The sequence below is a fragment of the Sporisorium graminicola genome, chromosome SGRAM_18, assembly GCF_005498985.1.
Source record: "Sporisorium graminicola strain CBS 10092 chromosome SGRAM_18, whole genome shotgun sequence".
Taxonomy (NCBI): domain Eukaryota; kingdom Fungi; phylum Basidiomycota; class Ustilaginomycetes; order Ustilaginales; family Ustilaginaceae; genus Sporisorium; species Sporisorium graminicola.
Window position 1 is genome coordinate 274,115 of NC_043727.1, and position 12,182 is coordinate 286,296.

General features: G+C 57.5%; 3 protein-coding genes across 3 annotated transcripts; 2 read left to right on the top strand and 1 right to left on the bottom strand.

Moving 5' to 3' along the window:
* Positions 1-620: 620 nt before the first annotated feature.
* EX895_002899 (uncharacterized protein) lies at positions 621-2,363 on the top strand (the record flags this gene model as incomplete). Its single annotated transcript, XM_029883497.1, has 1 exon — positions 621-2,363. The coding sequence occupies one exon, from the start codon at positions 621-623 to the stop codon at positions 2,361-2,363; it is 1,743 nt and encodes a 580-aa protein (XP_029740174.1).
* Positions 2,364-2,500: 137 nt separating this feature from the next.
* Positions 2,501-3,361, bottom strand: EX895_002900 (uncharacterized protein; the record flags this gene model as incomplete). The annotated part of the gene is made up of 1 exon (XM_029883498.1): positions 2,501-3,361. The coding sequence occupies one exon, from the start codon at positions 3,359-3,361 to the stop codon at positions 2,501-2,503; it is 861 nt and encodes a 286-aa protein (XP_029740175.1).
* A 1,742-nt stretch (positions 3,362-5,103) lies between these two features.
* EX895_002901 (uncharacterized protein) lies at positions 5,104-11,481 on the top strand (the record flags this gene model as incomplete). Its single annotated transcript, XM_029883499.1, has 1 exon — positions 5,104-11,481. One exon carries the CDS (start codon positions 5,104-5,106, stop codon positions 11,479-11,481), a length of 6,378 nt encoding a protein of 2,125 aa, XP_029740176.1.
* Between the last annotated feature and the right edge of the window lie 701 nt (positions 11,482-12,182).

Sequence of the window (12,182 nt, forward strand, 5' to 3'; positions counted from 1 at the left end):
CTATGGTGCGGTGCAATTTCAGAGGCTGTGTGTGGCTCGCCAGCGAGCTTTATTTATTCGTCCTATTTTCTTACCGACTTGTAGGGTATGGAAGTCGAGCGCTGTTGCCATTCTTGAGTGGACCCTGGATCGGCCCTCCGCAGAGGGAACGTCTGCAATACATGATTTTGTGACCTTAATTTTCCAACCTTGATCTTTGACAATGAATTCGCATTGCAGCTGCAATATCGGTCTGCGGCTGCTCCGATGCGTGAGTGCAAGGAGCTGCTTCGTTCAGCAGCAATCACCTACAGCCGGCCTGCACCCATTCAAAGGCTTCATGCGCTTCATCACCCGTACCAGAGGGCAATAAAAGTGATTTGCTGTAAGCGAAAACGTTCTGTATTGATGTGATGGGCTGGAAGCTGCGAGATGAATGACCTGGTTGGACCCTGAAGAATGGGCCAACGCGAGAGAATCTCACCTAAGCGCTGCTTGCCGGACACAAACGTTGCCGAAACCACCATAACTGCTTCGCATCACTATTTCGCATTCATGGGGCAAAAGCATGCACCTCAATCACTGATATGCCAGACTCCTAGCAAAACATGGCTTGACCTCGACTGCTGCTACGACAAAAGATGACGACTGCTGAACCAGGTCCAGGCAGCGAGACACCCTTGGGAGCCATGTCGATTGCACGCTTCATCCCTCGCTTCACCAAGCCGCAGCTTCTCACCAACAACATTCCCACGTATCGGCAGTCCTTCTCGTATCCGAATCGAGGTTCGCAAGAGGCAGCCTCCTCGTTGCCGATCTCATTTGACCAACCGCAACAACAAGCGAGAGCACGGACAGACGACGAATCGGAGAAGCAACAAAAACAAGACCCGAGCAATGCCGCGTACGTAGAATGGAGCAAGCTGCTTCCAGTGCCCTCGAATCTGCTATGCTCTTTCAAGGATCTGTTCGAAGCGCAAAGAGGCACCGAAGAGGCCAAAGGACGAGGCTCGAAAACAGCACCACAAAAGGCAACCGATACACTTCGATTACCACCGTCGGCATCTCCGCCACCGCGCTTAGTTTTTTTCGGAGAACAGCATCATCAGCCTCTGGTAATGCGGGCGCAGCTGCAGACCATGCATGCCCTCTACAAGCAATGTCAGCTTGCCTCAAATCCAACGGCATTACAGGCCGATGCCAATCCAATCTATAGGCTTCATCTTGTACTCGAACACTTTTCCGTTCTCGACCAGCACATGCTCGACTCGTTCTCGCACGGTCAACTCGATCCGGATCAATTTGCAGATGCATATCGAGCGCACAGCCGGGAGGCTTTCCATATTGGACACTACATGCCTTTGCTCATGCTGGCAAAGGAGCTCCACGTGCCCATCTGGGGCGGCTTCCCTCCGCGAAGCTGGGCCAAGCAAGTATTTCGCGATGGAGTCGAATCTGTCAAGATCGATGAACAGCGTCGAGCCAGTTCTGCCTCACAGGAGATTGTGCGCTCTGCATCGCAGGGCGACGCTTCGTCCACGTTGCCTCGACCGCCACTCTTCACGTCGTGGAATGCGGTGACCAAAATCAGTGCGGCTCATCGAAGCTATCTCTCTGGCCTCATGCGGCCTGATCTGCCACCCCGCTTCCCACAGCTTCCGTCGACTTCTTCTTCTACATACGTCGCAAATGGGCTGACGAATGACGAAGTCAAGGACTCTCTGCCAATTTACCCCACCTGGCTTCTCAAACCGCACAATATAGAGGCCAAAGGTTTTGGCCCTGCGCAGGCGCTCAAAGATTCCTACCTTGCTCATGTGACCGCGTGGATTCTTAGCGGTGCATGTCAACGCGATCCAGTGACATCAGACCATGGCGTGCAGTCGACAGCGTCTCAAAAAGAGTCGCCACTGCTCAACGACACAGCAGAGAAGGATAACTCGAGCCGGCCTATCGTCAATATCGCACTGGTGGTCTGCGGGCTGGGTCACTGCGAATATGGCTTTGGTGCGCCCGAGCGAGTCGTCCAACTTCTCTCGAAGCAAGGCGAATCATCCACCGCCAACGACACGTCGACCCTGCTGCCCTACATCATAGCAAGCAAGCCTCTCGACTCGGGAATTTGGCTGGGCTACGAGCACCCTTCTCGGGCATCCGCATCGAACCGCCTCGACACTGCACAGCAAGCGTCGGAGCCGAAGCAGTCGGAGGCCCTCGAGCCAGCGTCGACAGATTTGGGTGCGGTCGAACGATGGTTGAATGATCCTTGGGGGCGAAAGATGGCCGATGCTGTCTTATTGTACGACTGGATCGATGACGAGTCGCACCAGGGAGCTGATACGACCGCTGACGGATATCAAACCACATGCAACTCAAGCACGTAGATCTGGGGTCAGATTGAACCCCTTTCTACAGGTGGCACACCTTTATTGCGCTATCGCCACTAAAGTCTCGCTTGATGCTGGCATAGATGTAATTTATAGACGAGGAGCATCAGAATGGATCTATCGGGTATAATCGTCTAGGTGGTTGTGGCGAGCGATAGAGCAAGTACGGTCGCTAGAACGCTGAGCAGCAGTAAAGCGGCATGTGCGGTGGTATCTGGTTGCAGCAAAGTGGCAGCCGCGTTGGAGGGGCCTTTGCCTTTGGACAAAATATTGCTTGTGTTTGGCGGAATTGCGCCGTGAGCCCCGAGCGTATCATAATAGGCAGGGCAGCTGGCGTCGTTGCCGCTGGGTGGTGGATTGTTGGGGCAGCAGGCCGAAGACTGTTGAGCCCAATCGGACCCTAGCGCCGCCTGATCCTTCCATCCCGCCCATTTGTCACACGAGACGGCGGAGAAGCTGACATTCCACACTCCGTAATCATGGTCGCCGGGAAAGAACCTCGATGAAATGCCCTTGGACGGCCACGCTAGATCGAAGTGTACGTCGAAACCAAGACTGTTTCCTTGGACTGTTCCATTTTCAAGACGCGTTGCGTTGCACCAAGGGCCGCCCGCGCCGGGACACAGGTCGATGATCTTGACCACCAGGTTCGGCGTGGAGCCGGAAGTGACTTGGGACATGTTGTAGTAGATACCGTCGCCCCAAGGGTCATTTGAGCCAGGAGGTGGTGGTGGAGGGGCTAGCGGGGTGGAGATCAGGCGGATCTCGAAGCAGGTCCCACAAGCAGGGCCGAACGATGTGTTGGAGCCATAGGCGTATCGATTGAGCGCGGCGGTGGGGTAGAAGGTTGAGCGGCCAACACAACCACACGAAGCAACGTAATCGAGCGGTAGGTCGTAGTGCGTCAACGAGGCGTAACCTGATCCAGCAAAGTCCACGGCAGCGCGAGTCGAACTGAGCCAGAGGAGGACGAGCGCCGAGACAATCTTCCACATCCTGAAAGGGAAGCCGGCGTCTAAGGGAACGCTTCCGAAGGGTCTGAGGTACACGGAGCCAAGAGAGTTGAAACGGGCTATCGACAGGGACGAAAAAGAATCACAACATCATGATGATGCTGTAGGTGGAACGACGTTCGAGTCGCACAAGGGACGATGGAAGCGCAGGACAAAGACGTTAGGAAGGTCAGATGCCGGAAGAGCGAGGTGGAACCGCAGACTTGGACAAGCAGAACGCGGCACGCACTCGCAGATCCAAGACTGCCGTGCCGAGACGTTTGTCTTGACTTCTGCCGCATCGTCCACAGAGACATTCCAAGCGAGGAGAGCTGGACCTCGAAAAGGTCAGGGTCCAACTCGCGACTTCCAAACGACGGCCTAACAAGACCCACCTCGATCACAAACCCCACTTGGCGGTTCTGTCCTTGTTCTTGAATTTGAGTGTTTTTGAAATGTCAATTCTGTTCTGCTTGCGGCAACCTCATTGAACGCTTTCGAAATTCAAGGTGGCTCCGAGTTGGAAAGTCAGAAATTTGTATTTTCTTTGCCAGACTGATCGAATACAAATTTGAAGCACTTTTTCCGCACAAAAAGCTTTGAGACAGCCAATAATCGGGCAGCAGCCTGAAGCAAGCTCAGACGGCTGGCCGCTGGCTGCTGAGCACAAAGGAGCCAGGGCCGGCGAGGCAAGGCCAGCAATAGGCAGCGGAGGGCAAGCCAAATCTTGTGCGTGACGCTCCTCTTTCTTGGGCGCAAAGACCAACTCTGGAATCGAGAGAGACTGCGAGCAGCGAGCGCCATTTCTGTGCTGTGCTTGCTCTTCCTTTGCTACCATCGCGACCAACACACTCTCTCGACGCTGTCGTCTTTGCCCCTCCCTCCCTCCTCCCCATCCTCCTCTCCTCCTCCTCCTCCTTTTTTATCTCATCGATCTCGTAGTTGGAGGCTACCACATACTGTCTAGCTAGCTGCCCGCCAGATTATCTGAAGCGCAGCTTCGATCTCTTGGAATCGTCTTGGGCTCACCACTTGCAAGCTATCGACTCGACCACCGACGGAATCTTCGACCACTCATCCTTAGCATCTCCAACACGACCGTCCAGCACGGCTTTCAGATCATCCACAGACGGTCCTTGCCACGGCATTCACCGCCTTGTTTCAGCTTTCGGTCCTCGTCGCTCGCCTGAACGGACCTGTCCACCAACGGTCCATCCCGGTGGAACTGCAGGCAGGCTCAGAGTTCTTGTGCCTAGCAGCATCTGCGGGAGCATCGGCCTCAATTGGAGCCCTATCGCCTACACTAGCACGCTTATTCCCGCTCAGAGACAGCCAGTGGATCCGACTGTTCGGTTTTGTGCAAAGGTCTTGCAGCGAAGAAAGTCAGCAAATTTCTCTTTGATCGCTTCCTCACACCGAGCTGCTTTAGACTCACCCTCCGCCTCGCGCTGACAGCTGCCCTCGCCACTTCGACTAAGTTTGCTCACAACGTGTCGAGATTCAGCATATCGTAGCGCCGCACGAAAGCCAAGCTTCTTTCGCCTGTCAAGCAGACAACAAACTCGAGTACGCGCGAGCTCTGCTTCGCAACCTCAACAAATCTCTCTTGACTCGGCATCGCAAGCTCGAGTCGTTCTCTGCAGAAACACTCCTCGCTGCTAGTCGATCACCACCCCGCACTCGCCCTTGCTTTCACCGCTTCTGACAGCGCTGAAGTGAGCGGGCCGTGTGCCGACGCGGCCAATATGTTCAATGGCTCAGCTCCTTCCAACGGAGGAGGCGCCGATGCCAATCTAGCTGCCAACCAAGGCATTGTCAAAGTCGTCCTGGAGGCACTTCAGAGAGATGGTTCCAAGCCTGTCGTCAGCCTTGACCAGCACGCACTCCTCCTCGAGACGCTCCTCTCCGACGCCTTGCCCAGCACGCCGGTCCTCCATCCAGCACAGCGCCAAAAGTTGTTCAATGCGATTGCAGACAATGTAGGCCCGGATGCCACCGCCGATGCCGTTCGTCAGGCGCTGCCCAAGCTCAAGCTCAAGCAAGAAAAGAATGTCGCTGATCTGCTCATCGAGCTCGGCGTCAGGAGCCTTCCCACCGTCGACACGGCCCGCGCCGTCCTTCAGCGTTTCGGCTTAACGGACGCCAATCCGCCAGACGAGCGCATGGTCTCCGAGATCCTCGCTATCCTCCTGTCGGTCGATCCTGCTATCTTTGAGAGCAACCGCGTCACCAATTTTGCTAACCTCGTCCATGCCCTTGCCGCGTTGAAGGCGCAGCTCTCCTGGCCTCGGGTCATTCGCGGTCTTGATGAGCTCGATGGCTTCAACCCTTCCTTCCACGGCCACATGGCCGGCATGGCCGACATCCTCATGTACGCTCCGGTGCAAGCACAAACCCAGGTTGCCGCCGTCTCTGGTCTCTGGGGTCCGTGGATGCACCGTCTTCGACAGCTTCAAATCTTCCACGGCCTTCTCGCCCTTGGCTCCGACACTTTCAGCTTCTCATCACTTCCTGGACGACGCATCTTTACTGCAGAGCAGCTCGCCGACGCTCCCAATAGCATCCAGACCGCCGGCAAGCCCCTCCTCACCAGCGCATATAACTCGCTTGACCTCGTCGAAACGCTCATCGAGATCTCGGCCTCTGACGATCAGAACGTCCGTTCTGCTGTCCAAGAAGTGCTCGAGCATGCCATCAAGGCCTGTCCTGAGCTCATTCTCCTCGGCCTCGTGCAAATCCCGCAGCCCTGGAACGCCATCCACGCCGAACTTGCCTCTCAGCTGCTCACCATGTTTATGACGCCGCACAACAGCAGTCTCTTTGTCTTCCATCGCATCCTGAACACGCAGCGCGAGTACCTGCTCAACGCCTTCCGCAGTTTTTACCTCGAGAACCAGCTCAACCTCACCCGCATCGTCGACGTGGCTCAAAGCCTCGGCATTGTCGACGACGTCGTTGAGGCTCGACCTTTCGCATTTGCTCTCGATGTGGCCGCGCTGGCATCCCGACGTGAAGCCATTGACCTCGATGCTTGGCTTCAGGACAACATCAATCGCCATGGCAGCGACTTCATTCGTGCCGTGCTCGAATTCCTCGACGTCAAGGCGAAGGATGACCTCGCAAAGCCAGATCCGCAGGCCGAACAGAGCTTCGTGCCGCTCACTGTGCAAAACGTCGCCAGCTTCCTCAAGGCGTTGCGCTCCAACGGCGAGAGCATGAGTGCCGAAGAGATTGACTTTTTCAAAGGAGTCCGCAACGTCTGTCTTCAGCTTCATCCTCGCCTCATGAACCTTGCGCCTGGTGCAGAGGGCCAAGAACCAGGCCTCCAGGTCGTCACCTTTTCGCAGGACATTCACGAAGAGGCCGATTCGTGGTACCGTCAGATGTACGAAGGGAAGATCAGCATCGAAGACATTGTGCTACTCCTCCAGCGTACCCGCGCCTCCGAGAATGTGCGAGACCACCAGATCTTCGCCTGTATGGTGCACACCCTTTTTGACGAGTACCGCTGGTTCGAGATGTACTACCCTGCGGCCGAGCTCGAGATGACCGCCGTCGTATTTGGCTCGCTCATCCAGTACCAGCTCATCGATTACATCCCACTCGGCATCGCCATCCGCTATGTCCTTGATGCGCTTCGCAACCCCCCGGACTCGAGCATGTTCAAGTTTGGTTTGCAAGCCCTCCTGCGCTTCCAGAATCGGCTGCCCGAATGGCCCCAGCTGTGCCAGGCGCTGCTCTCCATGCCGCATCTCCAGCAGTCGTACCCCAACATCATTCGCCTTGTCAAGATGGCCCTCGCCGGTCAGCTGCCGGGCGCTGATGTGGGCATGCCCGGTGGCCAGTCTCTCGAGGACAAGAAGGCGCCTTTCCCTGCTATCCGCGCGGACCCCTTGCCTCAGGACGGCGACCAGCGCGACCCTAGCGAGGAGGTGACGGACAAGGTACTGTTCCTCGTTAACAACCTTTCACCCACCAACCTCGAGTCCAAGCTGGGCGATGCGAAGAGGCTAATCACTGCAGACACCTACCGTTGGTTCTCCAACTACCTCGTTCTGCAGCGCATCAGCATCGAGCCCAATAACCACGGCCTCTACGCCCAGTTCCTTGACGGACTCGACGCCAAGGGTCTCACCGCCTACATCCTCCACGAGACCCTCTCCAAGTGTCAGATGCTGCTCAACAACGACAAGACGGTCCAGTCGACACAGGAGCGAAACCTGCTCAAGAACCTGGGTTCGTGGCTCGGCAGCCTCACCTTAGCCCGCGACAAGCCCATCCGTCACCGCAACATCGCCTTCAAGGAGCTCCTCATTCAAGGCTATGACAGCAATCGCCTCATCGTGGCGATTCCCTTTGTCTGCAAGATTGTCGAGCAGTGCGCCAAGTCGAACGTCTTCAAACCTCCCAACCCGTGGCTGATGGCCGTTCTACGTCTCATGGTCGAGCTGTACCAATTTGCAGAGCTCAAGCTCAATCTCAAATTCGAGATCGAGGTGCTGTTCAAGAGCCTCAACGTCGAGCTCAAGGACGTGCCACCGACCACCATCCTTCGCAATCGCCCATCGGCCGAGCTGCTCCAGCAGCAGCAACAACAGCAACAACAGCAACAACAGCAGCACCAGCAGCAGGTTTCGGGCCCTCTTCAGCATCTCAGCCAGCAGCAACAGCAGCAGGCCGCAGCACAGATGCAACTTCAACAGCAACGCCAACACCAGCAGCAACTCTCGCAGCAGCCAGCCACCGGCATCGCCCAGGACCTCGAGCGTCTCTCGCTGGCCGGTGGATACGGTGCAGCAGCCGGCGGTCGCTTGGGTGCCCAATCACAAAAGGCTAGCGCTGCCGCCGCCGCTGTCGCCGCCGCCGGCTCGGGTGCTCAACCTGGCCAGTCGGCCGCCGCCGCCGCCGCCTACACCGAAGCGCTCGTGTCGATGCTTCAGAGTCTGCCACAGTACGTGGTGTTCAACCCACAGCTTACCATGTTCAGCAGCAACGCAGCACTCAAGCGCCTCATCTACGTCGCCATCGACCGCGCTATTCGCGAAATCATTGCTCCAGTCGTCGAGCGATCCGTCACGATTGCCTCCATCTCGACCCGCGAGCTGGTCACCAAGGACTTTGCCATGGAGGGAGACGAGGACAAGATGCGGACCTCGGCTCACCAGATGGCGCAAAACCTTGCCGGCAGCCTCGCCCTCGTCACTTGCAAGGAGCCGCTGCGCCTCAGCATGGTTGCCAACGCCCGCACCTTGCTTCTCGCCAACGGCTTCACCGAGCAGAACGTTCCCGAGCAGGCGCTGATGGTCATCATGCAAGAGAACCTCGAGCTCGCTTGCTCCGTAATCGAAAAGGCAGCCATGGACAAGGCGGTGCCCGAGGTTGACGAGGGTCTCACCAACGCGTACTCCAGCCGTCGCGAGCACCGTACCCGCGGACGCGGCTACTACTGGGACAGCGCCGCCCTCGCCGCTTCGCAGTACGCCGCCACCTTGCCCGACATGCTCCGTTTGCGACCCGATGGTCTTGTCCCGGCCCAGCTGCGTGTCTACGATGGATTCAGCCGCCGCTTGTCCCCTGGCGTTGATGGTGACCGTGGCACGCCCGCTTCGGTCCATGCATCCTCTGTCTCTGGGCCCTCTGAGGCTGGATACCCTGAGACTGGTGCGTTCGCCGCCGCCGGGGCCGGAGCCGCCGGTACCGGTGCGGTGAGTGCAGCTGCGCTTCAGGAGGCAGGAGCTCAGGCCAACGTTCCCGCTGGCTTGCTCCCTATCGCCACTGGCGGTACACTGAGCGCCCAGCAGTCGCTGGAGAAGTTTTCGCAGGGAATGGCCGAGTTGGAGCGATTGCTCGAAGCCGCCGACCAAGACGCAGGTCTGGGTGAACTGCCGCAAGACCACGAGATCCGACATGCGCTTCGACTGATCCCCATGGTCGCTGCACAGTCTGCCAGCCGTGACGAAACTGCGCTTGCCTTTTCGCAAAAGGTGGTCCAGCTCCTGTTCAAGATTGAATCCAAGCTCGGTCGCGAAGTCTACGTTGTCTTGCTCGACCGTCTTTGCGAGATCTCGCTCAAGGCGGCTCGCGAGGTGACTGCTTGGCTCATCTATGCCGAAGACGAGCGCAAGTTCAACGTGCCCGTAACCGTTTCATTGGTGCGTGCTGGCTTGGTCAACATCGCCGAGCTCGACGTGCAGCTGGCCAAGCTCATTCTGCGCGACCTGCGTGCCAGTGTCATCGACTTTTCCGCTCAGCTTGCTCTCGAAAGCCTCCAGGAGCCCGCCAGTGCTACTCGCCAGCAGCTCACCAACACCATCGAGGCGCTGCAACGTGCTGAGCAGCGCGGCAAGGCGACCGATGCATCCAAGCGCTTCCTGCACGACCTCGAGAGTGGACTGCTCAAGAGCAAGGTCGACGTCGGCAACACGGCGCTACGCGAGCAGCTTGCATACTGCTTTGCGGAATGGGCGCGTCTGTTCCAGCACTCGCCGAACCCGGAAAAGTCGTTCATCGACTACGTCACGCAGCTGCAGAATCAAGGCATCCTCAAGGGTGAGGTGATCTCGTCGATGTTCTTCCGCGTCTGCACCGAGGTTAGCGTGGACAGCTACATCAAGCAGAAGGCGGTGGGCGGTTCACCCGCTACGGGTATTTTCTCGCCCATCGACGCCTTTTCGCGCCTGATCGTGCTCATGATCAAGTATCACGCCGATCCCACGGGAGCCAACAACGAGCAGGCCAAAGTGCACTATCTCACCAAGATTCTTTCCATTGTGGTGCTGGTGCTCGCCCAGTCGCACGAGGAACTCGGAGTGCACTTCCAGCAGAAGCCCTTCTTCCGACTGTTTTCGAGCTTGCTGCACGACCTGCATGCCACCGAGTCGAGCTTGGGTCCTGCCTACGTGCAGACGCTGCTGGCCATCAGCAACACGCTCAACACGCTACAGCCTTCGTTCTTTCCCGGCTTTACTTTCTCGTGGATGTCGCTCATGTCGCACCGCTTGTTCATGCCCAAGCTGCTGGAAGCCAACGGGCGCGAAGGATGGGGCGCATTCCACCGCCTGTTTGCATCGCTGCTGCGCTTCATGTCGCCGCTGTTGCGCAACGCCGAGCTGCAAGACACGTCCCGCCAGCTGTATCGCGGCGCGCTGCGGATTCTGCTCATCCTGCTGCACGACTTCCCCGAGTTTTTGTGCGACTACCACCAGAGCTTGTGCGACCTGGTGCCTGCTTCGTGCATTCAGCTGCGCAACCTGATCCTCAGTGCTTTCCCACGCAACCTGCGCCTGCCGGATCCTTTCAGCTCCAACTTGCAGATTGGTCTGTTGCCCGAGATGGGCCAAGCGCCGCACATTGCTTCTGACTACGTCGCCGCGCTCAACCAGGTCGATGGGCTGCGCGTCGCACTCGACGCGCACTTTGACCAAGCACGAGGCAGCGACGTCTCGGAACAGCTCAAGGGTCTGCTCAAGCATGCCACACGTGCCACCATGGCCATCAGCAACGGCGCCAGCAAGGACGAAGCGACGAGTGCCGGCCACGCCGCCTTGCTGTCGGAAAGCGGCATCAACGTCGGCGTGATCAACTCGGTTGTTCTCTACGTGGGTGTGCGATCCATCGATGCACGTCGCAAGGGCGAGAATACCGCCGGCAACGAGGAGAGCGGTGCTGCGATCCTTCGCTGGCTCGTGGCCGAGTCGGAGCCGGAAGCGAGGTTCTTTGTGCTCACGGCAGCGGCCAACCAGCTGCGATTCCCCTCGAGCCACACGGCCTACTTTTCGGCAGCGCTCATTCAGCTGTTCGCCGAGAGCGACGACGATCTGGTGCGTGAGCAGATCATTCGTGTTCTTCTCGAGCGCCTCGTCATCCACCGACCTCACCCGTGGGGATTGGTGGTGACGTTCATCGAGCTGATGAAGACGCAGCGACACCGCATTCCGCGGGCCCCGGCAGAGATCCAGGCTCTGCTTGACCACATTACAGCTACGCTCGCGGCGTCAGCCAACGAAGATGGCGCTGGCCATTCGCATCACCACCAGCAGCATGCTCATCTCAACGGTCACTCTGCTTATTTGCCGCAGCACATGATGCAACAGCAGCAACAGCAACAGCAGCAGCAAGCCTGAGGTGTGATTTCTTTTGCTCGCACCGAATTTTAGCATTGAATTGTAATCCACTCATTCTTCCCCCTCTACCATCGTGCTTTGATGCCAAGGCACTCGCACATGCGTTTCCTCCCGGACTCAGAACGATTCGAATCTGCTCGTCAACTTTGTACCATTATCATCCATGACCCGTGTTATCAATTTTATTCCCGTCTTTTGTGATCTTGTTCTTTGGTTTTGGACTTGATTTGTCTGTATTAAGTCGGGTGGGCGAATGCGTTGAGCCGATGGTGGGCGCAGGGAGAGGAGAGGGGCAATGCAGCTGGATGCAGGGTCGTGCGTCGTGGCGTGCGTTGCGTCGAGAGAAAATGTAGGAGGCCCCTGTCCTTTGCGTGTGCATGAGAAGAGTTTTGAACAGTCGCGGAGGTCGTGCTTCGTGGCTGGTTCTAGATTCGTTCGAGCCCGCTAGAACAGGCAGCTATAAGGCTTAGTACAAGCTGTCACCTAAGGCTAGGAGAGAGAGAAGGGGTTGGGAAGAAAGGAGTACTGACTGGGGCGCAGTCTCGCACATCTCGTAGCAGGCCTCTCTCTCTCACACCAGTTGTCTTCGGTTGCTTCTGATGCCGACCTCGGGCTGACTCGACAGAGGTGCGGTATGCACTTCGGCTAAGCATAGAGGCTGTCAAGAGAAGGATTCCTTTTTACGCCCTAACGAACCTGAC